The sequence below is a fragment of the Anopheles gambiae genome, chromosome 2 (genome assembly GCF_943734735.2).
Source record: "Anopheles gambiae chromosome 2, idAnoGambNW_F1_1, whole genome shotgun sequence".
Classification (NCBI taxonomy): domain Eukaryota; kingdom Metazoa; phylum Arthropoda; class Insecta; order Diptera; family Culicidae; genus Anopheles; species Anopheles gambiae.
In genome coordinates this window covers 33,455,115-33,469,223 of record NC_064601.1, presented here as the reverse complement: position 1 = coordinate 33,469,223, position 14,109 = coordinate 33,455,115, and the positions used below count along the sequence as shown (strand labels likewise).

Sequence of the window (14,109 nt, the reverse complement as noted above, 5' to 3'; positions counted from 1 at the left end):
ACAAACTTGTGCAAAACACATTTTGCGTATTACTTTCATTATTTTTTGTGGAAGCAGAATTCGCCTACAATAGTCGTATTTTTACACAACTTATTTGCCTTTTAATCGTAAACGGCACGCTCTACTGCAAGCAGTAACGTCAATAATTTGAACTAAAACAATGACGAGCTCGATTTGACGTTTCTTCCCTCTCGCGCAATCTTCCTCTTTGTTGCATTCGCTCAACGTCGCAGTCGAGGAATGAAAAATCAATAATACAGCTTTGCTCTCTCGTTCAAAGTCGAGATCGCCAGGGGAACAAATCAGCAGAAAGAAAGCGCTGTGTGGTGTGTGAGATATTGTGCAGCATTGTTAGCATTAACGTAATTGTTCCAGCAAACAACAGCGCGCGACACCATGGCCGACAACGAGCAGAAAGCGATGCAGCTGATTGCGGAAGCGGAGAAAAAACTGAACTCGTCCAAAAGTTTCTTCGGCTCGCTATTCGGGTAGGTCCATTCGAAACTCGCTAAGCCAAGACGACACCTTCACTATCAGGAGTGTGAAATCAGAGGAAAAAAACAAGTGACTCATCCCGTTAATTTGCTTACGGGGAAGTGGTTCAGGAAGAGGTCACCCTGCTGGAATCAAGGTGCTGTGACTAGTATGTGTCTCGATAGCTGCTTCCGAAAAGGGTGTCTCCCCATCCCCCCATTTTGGGCACGTAGACACACGCACACACACACACTCAGTTTTCCCGCTGGATGAAGGGTGCTCTTTGTTTTTCCATCTCCGATCCAGCTGCAGCCGACCACCGACACCGTCAAACTGAATTAGGAAGACAATCAATAAATAGCTCCCTAATACTTTAATACGTCGTCATTTCAATTCCCTTCCATTGCAGTGGCGGCTCGAACAAGGTCGAGGAGGCCGTAGAATGTTACCAGCGGGCGGCAAATATGTTTAAGATGGCTAAGAAATGGAGCCAGGCCGGATCGGCCTTCTGTGAGGCGGCCAACCTGCACGCCAAGGCGGGCAGCCGACACGACGCGGCCACCAACTACGTGGACGCATCGAACTGCTACAAGAAGGTACGTTTTTAAGCTTCCGATGTTGCGGTTTGCAGCACACTGTTTTTGTAACGAAATTTTCTTCATTGCCCTTCCCCCACCAGACCGACCCAAATGAAGCGGTCAACTGTCTGCTGAAGGCAATCGACATTTACACCGATATGGGCCGGTTCACGATGGCTGCGAAGCATCATCAGAGCATTGCGGAAATGTACGAAAATGAAGCAAACGATTTGGTATGTGCATGGGTCGGTTGGGAATACGCCAAGCCATTACTCCATTTCTAATGCCCCGCATTCACTCACATCCACAGCAAAGGGCGGTGCAGCACTACGAACAGGCGGCCGATTATTTCAAGGGCGAAGAATCCACCAGCTCGGCCAACAAGTGCATGCTGAAGGTGGCCCAGTACGCGGCCCAGCTGGAGGACTACGAGAAAGCGATACAGATCTACGAGCAGGTGGCCGGCTCGTGCCTCGACAGCTCGCTGCTGAAGTACAGCGCCAAAGAGTACTTCTTCCGTGCGGCCCTGTGCCACCTGAGCGTGGATCTGCTGAACGCTCAGCACGCGATGGAGAAATACGCACAACAGTACCCGGCATTCCAGGACTCGCGAGAGTACAAGCTAGTGAAGGTAAGAGAGTCCACCGTTTCTCGGGGGAAATGGTTTCACACTTTCACGCATCGCTCCCTTTTGCATTTTAGACGCTCTGCGAACATTTGGAGGAACAAAACGTGGATGGCTTCACTGAAGCGGTCAAGGAGTACGACAGCATCTCCAGGCTGGACCAGTGGTACACCACGATCCTGTTGCGAATCAAGAAGCAGGCCAACGACAATCCGGATCTGCGATAAGCAGCTCACCACCAAGAATATCTATCACAATCCGCTCGTTTTGGTCTATTTGTGCGCGCCTCCTACCCTTCCAGGCGGCATTATAATCACACGTACATACACACGGACATACACAAACCAAGACCTGTTTGTTTAAGTTTTTAAACTGTTGTGTTTTTGCGGTTCGAAACTATTGTTTTTTCGCGGGCGAGTTGTGTCCGCGCACCGCACCGATTAAATGCATGACACTCTTCACTCTGTCGTTTCGTGCGGTTACCCAAATACGGCCGAAACCGATGGTGTTACGGGCGTATATCATACCTTTTAAAACTCATCTATCCCACTGGAATTAATGGAAAACGTAAGCCACAATTTTATCGTCTCTAGAAGCTCTAGAATATTGATAACAAAAGGAAACACCCACAAAAACTATTCGCTACCACACAGTAAACTGTAAAAAAAGTGTCGCTATTAAAAAAAAAAGCCACCCTCCCTTTTCGTAGTGTAATAACCATGCCACCACCCCCTACCCCTGCTCCTCTTTGGCAGGGCGCATCGAGATCTGTTGATCCCTGTTAACCACGCGGCAACCTCCATTTGGAATTGCGTTTGCGCATGTACGTACGTTGAGTCTTACAACACTTATATAGCAATGCTTATTATACATTGTTTTTTGTTAATAAATTAAACAGCATTAGATAATTAAGTGGTTAAGGCATGGAGCTGTTCCACACCGAAGCAAACGGACCAGGCGTACATACACACATACACAACACTCACACAACAGACCACCGTGGTGGTACCGGGCCGGTGGTCCAGGAACGGATTGCAATTGAGTGAAATTAGCTGGAAGATCGTGGCCAGAAGTAACCGAGAACTGAGCAAGCAAGTAGCTTTTTCCCGTCTCTCTGTACACGCCACATACACACACGCCCTCCCACCGGGTCACGTGGATTTGTTTGCGCCCATTGTTTTGCTCCAAAAAAAAAAAAAACACACACACACACACACACACGTATAAATATATATAGATTATGCCTGCCAGAAGAATAGCGAAACAAAAACAAAAAATCGTTCAATAGGCTAGTGAATGCGATCCTTTCGGTGTGCGGGGCAGACGGGGCAGGTGGACGAATGGGTCACGCGTGCCAGAAGTCTGTGCCGCTTAGTACGAAAGATGCATTAACAACGTAAAGAATAGTAATGATTCGCGCTACAATTCGACATAATACCGCAAAAGATATAGAATTCTAGTAAACAAAAAAAGAGTAACCAAACACTCAAGCCAGTATGTATCTTACGTCCCACTCCTCCACCATTCTCCCGCTCCACCAGCAGAAGGGACAGCAGTCCCATACAGAGTGCTGAAGGTTCAGTGGATCAGTGGACACATTGTTGCTACCAAAATCTACCCATGCATTCGTGGCGTACGCAGGCTCGTGTGCAAATGTTTAGATCCCTTAGCCACGCATAGTTAAACCAGACCGCGCCCCGAATCCCTACCACGTGCTATGCGGATAAGATATTGGTATATGAGCGGAGCGAGAGAGAACTCGGCCCAAAGGAGAGTAAGATACACACGATCGAGTACGATCGAGCGAAATTAATAGCACCACTAGCGAAACCCACAGTTAAAATGGGTCTGGCAATGAAGGGGGCTGGTATTATCACTTTCTTGCTAAAACAAAACTCACCACAACAACAACAAAAACATACATTAAATCTATTATTAATGTACACGAATATGGGGAGGGAATAGTACAGCATTACTATATATACATATATTCTCGAGCAAATTGCGACAACAGACAGCGAAAACGGACAAGCAGCAGGGAAGCAGATGGGACAGAGATAGATGAGAGTGGGAGTGGGGTGAAAAAAAAAAAACAAAACTATACTAACGATTACATGTTTCCAATTGAATTGCAATAACAAAACTACCGTGAATGAAGTCAATAAAGTAAAATCAACGCTATAAACGCTAAATAAAAAGTGTGCTGTGTCGATTTCCTTTTTTTCGGATTTCCAACGTGGTGAAATGCATTTCTACACTAAAGCATCGGACCAGGCGGACACGGAGCATGTACCACACGTACCCCGGTGCAGCATAAATCTCTACATAACAACCTTCCCCCGAATTAAGTGCCCTTCCTTCCCTAACGTTGGCTTTAGGCATTGGATGCAATATAGTGGGGTGTGCAAACGCGAGCATTTTCCACCCCTTGTTATTGTCGTTGAAGTCTCTCTTTCTGACTCTCGCTCTCGCAATCTCTCTCTCGCTCTCTTTCTCTCTCAATACATGCACACATTCGCGCGCGCACCCTTCTATCAACAGCACACCATCAAAGCAGCCACCCAAAGGTGTCCTTTTCTCATTTTTCTCCGCGGATATCCTGTTTTCCCTTCAGTGTGTGCGTGTATGGCAGTCTCTCTCTCTCTCTCCCTTATCGGAACGATTTAATTGTTGCCGTAGCCGAGAACAACACACACATGGGGAGTGGTATTTGAACATCGCTAGGATACAGAGTTGGCGATTTTTTTGCCTTGCGCGCACACACACACACACACACACACTCGTACGCCTTTACGTACGTTTGCCTCTATGTGTGTGTGTGTGTATTGGTAATGACAGTGGCAAGGATAACGTGTACTGGTCCATTTTCACCCTTGCGTTGGAAAATTCAGGAAAATAATAAACTCAACTTAAATGAGAGACCGACCAAAAGAGAGAGAGAAACTGCGAGAGAGAATAGTGGTTGTCATCCGTTTTGGGTCGCGGACGGTTGTTGTCTCCGCGGTTTCGGAGCTACAGTAGTCGAACGAAATGTATCCCTTGTGCCCACGGGTTTAGTACGTACGGTGGTCGTGGTTGGTTGGTACAGGATTCAGGATTCAGGGGCGAAGATTTCCAGGGCACGAAACAAGTGGCCACTATCGTCCGAATAAGAAACATTCACAATTCCAGGGGTGTGCGTGTGTGTGTGTCGTAGTGTCCGTAAATTCGACACCCAAATCCACCTTTTGCATTCAACGACAGGGAGAGCCCAGGACGAGCAGAGTCCTTTGGTGAAGCGCAGCGGAGCAGGGAGAGGCCGATATAAAACCAAAATTATGAAATCGTTTCAGACTGAGGTACCGTATCCTAATGGCGAAATAAAGCTAAGCCTCTGGCCGATAATCGCCCGAGCATTCGAAACGCGCACTGGTGGCACAATCGCACAACCGTGAAATAATCGACCACATTAACACACTGCGTCGAATTGCCATAGAAATTGTGCTCTAAAACAAACTTACCAGACCTCCCCGAGCACGTTCATTGAACACACACACGCGTTAATTCACTAGGTGCTGCTGCTGCTGGATCGAAAATTACGCAAAAAAGCACAACAATTTTAATCAACCCCCTTTGGTGGCGATGCTCTTGCAAACGCAAACCCAGAACCACACACGGCAATGGGGGAAAAACTGAACGAGATGCAGTTTTAGATAGGTTTTTGGTGATGCTCCCCAGTTGCCTACTAAGCCGCCCCTTTCGGTAAACGGTGCTGATGAGGGCCTACTAGATTGTACAGCAGCACAAACTCCGCGGCAGAAAACGTGGTCGCAGGTGGCTGGGATTGGTGGAAAACAAGCAAAGCAAAAAAAAAAAACTCGGAAGTGAACAACAATAATTGAGTCGATTTTTGGGCAGACAATCGGCCGTCACATCATAATTCGAAACATTACGGAACATTAAACGTGAACATTGCGGCCATATCAGCGTGGTGTGCACACCACGAAAGTGCGTGTGCGTGTGTGTGCGTGTGTGTGTATGTGAAAATTAGTTTATGCAGTACGCCCTCTATTCGGAGCAGAGTGCACTGGTGAACACAGATATCCGCCCCTGGCGCGGACAGAACCCAAAGCAACCCGCGTGTCCGAATGTGACAGCAACGATAGAATCAACCGCAGGAACGAACAGTGATAATCTAGCATACCCCGTTTTTTGGAGTGTTAGAGCAAGTATGGAACAGCGTGATCATCGTGCGTAGACGTTCCTGGCGACGCGTAGTGGGAGCGTCCTGTGGAGCTTGAAGTTACCTCGTTACAGGCACGCCATGGCTTTGGAACCATCCTACCGATTGTAATCCCTCTAGCAGGATCCACCCAGTCATCTCCAATTTGGGAGGCGGCAGGATAAAACACGAAAACAACCATCCCAAGTCAAACCGGGGCCACAAGCGGGCCAACCGTGTGCTAAAACTAAGCTAAAACTAGGCCGGACATGTGTCTATGATGAGACTTTCGAAGGTGTCGCCTAAAAAGTGTTTCTTTCTTGTTTTATGTTTCGCCGTACTGATATTATTAGTGTTTAATTTAAGGTAAGTGCTGTAGTGACGCAGTGATGAATTCACTGCAACGTGGTTAACAGCGTCATTCATATTCTGCAATTCAATTGTGTCGCTTTTTTGTTGTAGGGATAAAGATTGGAGTACCAAATCGCCACATGTGCTATACGCGAGAGATGAATACCAGCTAGAGGAGGCGAACGTCCGGCACGAGGTACAGTACCCCCCCTCCCCCTCGCGCCAATTGCTTTACACACAGCTAAACAGCTGCACCATCGCAGATAAGCCGCTGGGGCGGTGTACATCCGTTTCGTGTATAATTAATCCGGTCATCGCGCAACATGCTGTGCTGCGATTTCATCGGCTTGTATCGGCTGACCTTCTAATCTGTCCCGGTAACGAGTAACAACACATTTTACAACTCTCTTATTCTCTCATTGCTAGCCTTCCGTCACCACCGTGGAGCTGGCGGAGGTGGCCGACCAGCACGGACCGGGCCGGGATCGCGGAAACAACGACGACCCGCTCGACTACGGCCGGGCGCGGTCGGGCGAGCTGGCAAAGGGCGAGGCGCTGACCGCGAGCGATCTGCCGTGGTACTTCTCCCAGGGCATGCGGTACCCGAAGCCGGCGAGGCGCAACCGCAAAACGAACAAGCGGCTGGCCCGGCTGCTGCCGAGCGAGACGGCGCGGGGCGACCGCATCAGCAACCAGCTGATGTTCGTGCCGCCCAACTACGAGACAATCAAGCGGAAGGGCAAGCTGAAAACGATCCTGCTGTACAACGGGCTCAGCCCGTGGAACGTGAAAGCCGGGCGGGACGTGTTTCTCAGCTCCAAGTGTCCCGTTTCCACCTGCAGCATTACGGCGCAGCGGGAAAAGGCCTCGACGGCCGATCTGGTGCTGTACAAGGACCACTACATACCGCCGTCGGTGCCGCGGTCGCCGTACCAGATCTACATGATGTACTTCCTCGAGTGCCCGTACCACACGCAGCACGTGAAGTATCCGGACGTGTTCAACTGGACCGCCACGTATAGGTACGAGGAGGGTAGTAGTGGGTGGGAGCTCGGAATCGGACCTACCAGATTCCGATTCCGGGTTTGGAATCAATTCCGGAGCCGATTCCGTAGCTAATTCCGGAGTCAATTCCCGAGCCGATTCCGAAGTCGAATCCGGAATCAGAATCGGGAATCTACGAATCACAGTTTGCCCCGGTAACGGAATCAGGATTGACTCCAGATATGGAATTAGCTCCGAAATGAGAATCAGTTCTTGAATTAAGAAGTTTCATAAGCGAAATCAGTCCGGGAATGTTCAGGATCGTTTACAAGTAAATTTTGATTGTTTGTGGCTATCAATACTTAGCACCATTGGACCCAAACGTCTATTCTTATGAAAATGACGAAATCGACTCCGTTTCGAAGCCGATCCTGATTTCGGAGCGAATTCCGATGCTGATTTCTATTTCGAAACCAATTCCGATTCTGGGGCCGATTCTAGAACCAATTCCGGTGTCTATTCTGGAATCGATTTTGGAGCTAGCCGCAATCGATTCCGACGAAATCTTCATTTTTCCCGTCACTAGAACCGGGCCCAAAAGCCCATTTTTTTATTGTTTGCTTGGAAATCATTGAAATCTAATGGAAACGATGTTTGACTTCTAAAAACAAAACAGGAAAGACAGCGATATTGTCGCACCGTACGAAAAGTGGGAATACTTCGATCCTCGCATACGGCAGGTGGAGCAGGATCGCAACTACGCGCTCAACAAGACGCGCAAGGTGGCCTGGTTCGTTTCCAACTGTGGCGCGCGCAACGGGCGCCTTCAGTATGCTCACGAGCTCCAGAAGTACATTCAGGTACGAGCATCGCTTTATCGTACCGATGCGATTAGGATTAACTTGTTTGCTTGTTTTACCCCTTTCCCGCCAATCCTTCCAGGTCGATATCTATGGTGCCTGCGGGACGTTCAAGTGCTCCCGCAGCACGGCGGAACGGTGCTTCGAGATACTGGACCGTGACTACAAGTTCTACCTTGCCTTCGAGAACTCCAACTGCAAGGACTACATCACGGAGAAGTTCTTCGTCAATGCCTTAACGCGCAACGTGCTGCCGATCGTGATGGGCGCCCGGCCCGAGGACTACGAGGCGAGCTCGCCCCAGAAGTCCTACATCCACGTGGACGAGTTCGGCTCGCCGAAGGAGCTGGCCGAGTATCTGCACCTGCTCGACCGGAACGACGAGCTGTACAACTCGTACTTCAAGTGGAAGGGTACGGGCGAGTTCATCAACACGTACTACTGGTGCCGGGTCTGCGCCATGCTGCACGATGAGGCCTCCTTCCGGCGGCCCAAATCGTACGACGACATCAACGAGTGGTGGCGCGGACCGGGCGTCTGCACCAACGGCTCCTGGCGCAATTTCAGGGCGCGCAATCCCGAGAAACCGTTGGTGGCCGACAGCCGATGAGCGTGGAGGGCGCGCGTACATTTCGCCGGTCCGGATGATGGGGTCGCTCGGGTTTTTATTTTGCGCCACATTTACCTAAGACCCCGCAGGCTGCAACAATGGGCAGGCAGGCACGGTATATTGTATTGTTATAGCAAAGTTCCTTTGTTTTTCCTTTTGGGATGCTTGTAGATTTGCGAGGATCTGTGCGGTGGGGTGACGCTCACGTGCCCCCTCCGGACAAGCACAAACGAGTTTTAGTATTCATTTTCAGGTAGCATTCAGAGTTCGCCGACGAGATGCTTCTTACTATGTTAGTTAGCTAGTTATTTAGCATATTATTTATTTTACAAGTCAAACGAATTATGGTGTGGTGGTCGCTTACACCGGACACCGGACCGGGGAGTTCCGAGGGAGTTGATATACACACACACACTAACACACACTTTGCTCACACAGTATTCAGGCGTGCGAACAATTAGTATAGCAGCAGCAGACGCAACAGAACAGACAGACGGATAAACGGAATTAGGCAGTCAGAAGTGCTTTATGTTCCTTCCAAACAAACAAAAGAAGAAGAAGTAGAAGAAGAAAAGGCAACAAGTAGGCAAATGCTGTACCGAAATAGTAGCCGAAGGAATGGGATCGGTTGCAAGAGGGGAATCGACTTACATATGTTTCTTCGTAGTCAGTACACCATTTTAAACTCCTGGCGAGGCGGCACCAACGTGTGGCGATGCAGACCGATTCCGCGCGCCAAGGGAGGGAATTATGTTACTTAAACTATTTTTCAAATACATTACCTTTTTTGATGTAGATAAAAGAAACGTATGACAATGACAAGGAATGCAGTGCAGTTTTTTTTGTTTGGTTTTGTCCTGCGGGAAGCAGCGAATTCGTATGTATTTTCATTCGTTTGCAATTTGTACTTATGGCACGTAACGTCTAAACGTATACTGAGTGGTGTATGGTGGTGTGGATTAATAGTGGTTAACATGAAGATAGTTTTTAAAAAAAAGCCATTCGGACACACTTAAAACTGGAATGATTTAAGCTTCACCACCAGATCCTTGATCTCGTTTTGTGGCGCTTGCTTGAGTAGCTTCATCAGTATCTTGCGCTTGAGCGCTTCCTTTTCGACAGTTTTAGAGAGCTAGAACAGAAGGGGGAAAAGCAGAGAAAACAGAAGGCATTGCGGTTAAGAAAGCTCCAAATCGAAATCACGCTTCGACTGACTGCTCTCACCTCGTACGCACGCTTGATGATGGCTGTGGGCATTCCCGCCAGCTTGGCTGCATTGAATCCGTACGATTTCGGGCATGCCCCATCGGTATAGCGATACAGGAACGTGACCGTCTCTTGCGTGGGATCATCACCCTCTTCGTTTTCCACCATGCAGGCCTAAAAGAGGACAAGAAAAACTATAATATTTACATCCTTTTTTCCCCCTCCATCGTACAACTGTACCATGTGCCCCAGTGCGATTCGTGGATCCTCGTGGAAGCTGTCCACCAGGTTGTGATAGTGGGTCGAGAACATGGTGCGACACTTGAGATCGGCCAGAAAGTGGACGACTGCACCGGCCACGGCCGTCCCGTCGTACGTTGCTGTGCCACGGCCCAGCTCGTCCAGCAGCACCAGACTGTCGGCGGTGGCATGCTTCAGGATGGCGGACGTTTCGTTCAGCTCCACCAGGAAAGTGCTGTGGCCGGCCATAATGTCATCGCTCGCGCCGAGCCGCGTGAAGATGCGATCGATCAGCGTCATGCGGCAGGCTTCGGCCGGCAAGCGCGATCCAATCTGGGACAGCACGGCCAGCAAACCCACCTGCCGCATGAGCGTACTCTTGCCGCCCATGTTCGGGCCGGTGAGCAGCACCAGGTTCGCCTTCCCGTCGCCCCCGATAGCCGTACCGTTGGGGATGAAATTTTCGGCCGCCTCGCTCGACAGGCACGGATGGATGCCTTCCTCGATCTCGATGAACGATTTGCCCCCGATGGTTTCGTCCTTGCTCAGCAGCACCGGCACGCACGAGAGGCCCTCGGTGCGGGCGTACTCCGCCAGCGACGTCAGCACGTCGAGCGTGGCCACCAGCTCGATGCAGCCCTTCCACATGTCGTAGTCGCGCGAAAACCGCTCAAAGATTCGTCGCGCCAGATCCTTCAGCACCGATTTTCGGCGATCCTCGAGCAGCATCATCTGCTTCAGGAAGCGACGCGTCTCCTCCGTGTGGAACCGCTTCGTCGCGTTCTTGCCCGTCTTGGTGCCCTCGAGCGTGTAGTCGCCGGTGGCCTTCTTCGCCCTGCCCTCCGGCACCTCCAGCTGGAAGCGCTTCTTGTCGTTGCCGAAGTACTTGACGGTACAGCCAAAGAATTTGCTCTGCTCCGCCAGATACGCCTCCAGCTCGGCGTTCAAATCTTTGATCTCCTGCTCGATCGTATCGTACTCCGTGTCGAGCCCTTTCTCCGGCACGATGCTGCCGCTCTTGAGTGCCTTCTCGTGGTCGAACGAGCTTTCGAAGAATTCGATCTGCTTCTCCATCGACGGGAAGGCACCGGCCGGGTTGGAGTTAGCTTTCTGTGTGAGGCGAACGAGCAGCTGCGAGTGTACGCTGGCAAACATTTGGGGCAGTGGGAGCAGCGATTGGAACCCTTTGAGCGTGGCGATGAAATCGCGCATCTTCTTCTTGCCGTACACGTGCTCTTCGTACAGGATGGCCCGTCGGGCGGGATGGTCGCGGAGCGCGAGCCCAAAGCCATGAATCTGCGCCAAATGCCGTTCCATGTCCGGCAGTTGCCCCAGTATCTGACGCACATCCTGCAGCAAGTCCACGTTCTCGATCAGCTCGGTCACGGCTTCCTGTCGCTGCAGGATCTCCTCCTTTATGCAGCTCGGCGCACACACCCAGTTGTACAGCAGTCGCTTGCCAAACTTGCTGCAGCAGTGGTCCATCCGGTCCACCAGCGAGCCTTCCGATCCGACGATCTTTAGGTTGTTTAGCGTGATCGAATCCAGCACCATGAACCGTTTGGCTCTTGCAGCATCATCTATCCGCTTTGCGATCGTCTCCGTCGTCTCTCTATGCTCATCCAACGGTACGTACTCCTCGAAGGTGGCAAGCGAAAGGACCTGCTGATCTAGCAGGCATCGCTGCAAATACCAAACGCACCCGCCCAGTGCTTTCAGCGCGAGCTGATACGATTCCTTCGGCGTCAATCCCAAACTGTCCGTCTCGTCCAGCATGGTGCGCAGCGTCGCTGGCCATTTGGACCCTTCACTCGACGAACCCCCGTAGACGGTTTCCGCCAGATACTTGAGCGTTTTCTCGCCCGTCCAAAGCTGTGTCCCGGCCGTGAGGGCTTCCCGCTTGACGTTCGCTAGCAATGTTTTGAAGATGCGCTGCATCCCTTCGGACGGCGTAGCTCGCTCGTGCAGTACCAGCACCGGCGGATAGTGCGACAGGAACGTAAGCAGCCGGGACTGCTGATTATCGTCCTCAAACTCGCCGAGATGGAACAGTCCGATCGAGGTGTCGATAAAGCAAACGCCGTACCGACAGCCCGCCGTCCCCTGGCGGCCACTTTCCGTGATGGCCAGCATGTACCGCGGCTGATGGTTGGCCGTGATGGTAACCTGCTGCCCGAACACCTCCGTACCCATAACGGTGATCTGGCAAATCTCGCGTCGCACGACCTTGTCGTACTTGCTGGTCGTGCGTTCGACCTTGCACCGCTCCTGCATCATGTCCGGCGTTTCGGTCTGCTCGACCCGCGCCACCTTGTAGCCCTTCTCCACCAGCGTGGTCGACATGCGGTCGTACGCCGCCTCGGGAAAGCCGGAGTGCGCGAACTCTCCCTTCATGAAGCTGAACCCGAGCTCGGTCACACCCACCTCGGCGTCCATGTGGTACAGCTCGTAAAACTTGCCCACCTTGAAGAACAGCACACAGTCGAAGTTTTTGCTCTTCAAGATCCACCACTGTCGCATGGCCTGTGTGGAAAAGCAAAGTGGTAGGAAATGAGCTTAAGATGCCTTTTGTTTAAGAGCGCCGGGTAGGCTTGTTCAATCTTACCGGTGTGAGCGTGTTGAGATAGGAATCGGGCACGAACAGCGTTCTGTTGTCGTACTTCTCACTGCCCGGCCGGTTGCCGTGAATGTCCTTGATTTTGTTGGGCTTCAAAAAGTCCAGCTTCTGGTGCGTCCAAACGGTCGGCTCGTCCAGCACGGCTCCGGGGTCCTCGTCGTGCGGTTCGGCGAGCGCTTCCAGCTTGATCTTTTTCTGCACCGGTCCCTCGTCCGTTCCGCCGAGCGGTTTCTCCCCCTTGCCTGCCTGCCTTTCGCTCGTGTCAGCCGTTTCTAATGGCCGCTCAAAGGTCGAAAGCAGCGCGAACCGCTTCGTCCCCGTCTGCTCATCGTACCCTTCCTGATTGTTATTGTTGTTCGGTTTGTTCTCGTTGTTGCGACCGCCTGCATCCTCCTCCTCATTATCCGATGTATCATCCAGCAGCAGGATACGGCGACGCTTCTTTTGCGTTCCGATCGGCTCGTCGTCTCCCTCGTCGGCGTCCGGCTTTACGACGGCGGGACGCTTTTCTTTGCCAGCTGATTCGATTTCCTTCTTTACGGCTGCTTTCGAGCTTTTCGGTGTACCGCTGTTGGCTTGAGGGGAGGAGGCGGAGGAGATTGCTTTTGGCCCAGCGGCAAGCGCACTCGTAGGGGTTGATGGGTTGGCGCCCGGGGGTTTCTTCGTACTGGCTGGCGAACGGGCAAAGTAGTTGTGCAGTGTGTTTGGGGAGCTGGGAAACTTTTCCTTGCTTTTCGACATTGCTCAGCGGGCACACAAACTAGCTAGAGTACTTTTAAAATTTACAATACAAACACTTTTGTTTCGCACAAAAACACGGACAAAGTGCTCCGACAACATGCGCGCGGATTTTTGTTTGGGTGTTTGACGTTTGACGCGCGCTTTTCGTGCTCGGTCAAGGTTCATACAGCACAAAGCGCGCTCTGTTCACCTCGGCTGTCTGCTGAACATGCACAATGGGCGGTCTTCATCGAAATGTTTTATTTTACTACGATATTCGGGATAATTCCGGAGTGACCTGCCTATTGTTTGCATTCGCCGTTCGCGCGTCGTTCATTCCCTATCGTGAGAATTGATTAGTTTTGTTGCTATTTAGCTTCATAAAGCCCTAACAAAGACCTCTTCGCGTTGGTGCGTTTCAAAAACTGCCTTTTCCGTAAACAGTCTGTGGCGCATGGAAGACAACAACATGAATGTAGTGAGCGGCGAAACTGGTGCTCTGATGCAGATAGTGCAGATGAATGAAAATGTACACACCGTACAGGAGCAGCCGCTAGAAAATGTCACCATAATACACATTCAAGAACTCGAGATAGTGACGCAATCGGAAGAACAGCAAAAGGAGCATCAACCGGTTCCGGTC

The 14,109-nt window shown here is 51.0% G+C and overlaps 3 protein-coding genes across 3 annotated transcripts; 2 read left to right on the top strand and 1 right to left on the bottom strand.

Annotated features, from left to right (window-relative positions):
* Positions 1-17: 17 nt before the first annotated feature.
* Positions 18-3,875, top strand: LOC1273863 (alpha-soluble NSF attachment protein). The gene is made up of 5 exons (XM_312889.5): positions 18-488; positions 884-1,070; positions 1,154-1,285; positions 1,363-1,683; positions 1,755-3,875. The coding sequence occupies exons 1-5, from the start codon at positions 397-399 to the stop codon at positions 1,902-1,904; spliced, it is 882 nt and encodes a 293-aa protein (XP_312889.2). The 5' UTR covers positions 18-396; the 3' UTR covers positions 1,905-3,875.
* A 522-nt stretch (positions 3,876-4,397) lies between these two features.
* On the top strand, positions 4,398-9,509 carry LOC1273862 (glycoprotein 3-alpha-L-fucosyltransferase A). Its single transcript, XM_061663630.1, has 5 exons — positions 4,398-6,244; positions 6,341-6,425; positions 6,656-7,251; positions 7,890-8,073; positions 8,156-9,509. Exons 1-5 carry the CDS (start codon positions 6,156-6,158, stop codon positions 8,681-8,683), a joined length of 1,482 nt encoding a protein of 493 aa, XP_061519614.1. The 5' UTR covers positions 4,398-6,155; the 3' UTR covers positions 8,684-9,509.
* Position 9,510: 1 nt separating this feature from the next.
* LOC1273861 (probable DNA mismatch repair protein Msh6) lies at positions 9,511-13,623 on the bottom strand. Its single transcript, XM_061663612.1, has 4 exons — positions 12,735-13,623; positions 10,130-12,652; positions 9,908-10,063; positions 9,511-9,815 (listed from the first exon to the last, which is right to left on the bottom strand). Exons 1-4 carry the CDS (start codon positions 13,485-13,487, stop codon positions 9,696-9,698), a joined length of 3,552 nt encoding a protein of 1,183 aa, XP_061519596.1. The 5' UTR covers positions 13,488-13,623; the 3' UTR covers positions 9,511-9,695.
* Positions 13,624-14,109: the final 486 nt, after the last annotated feature.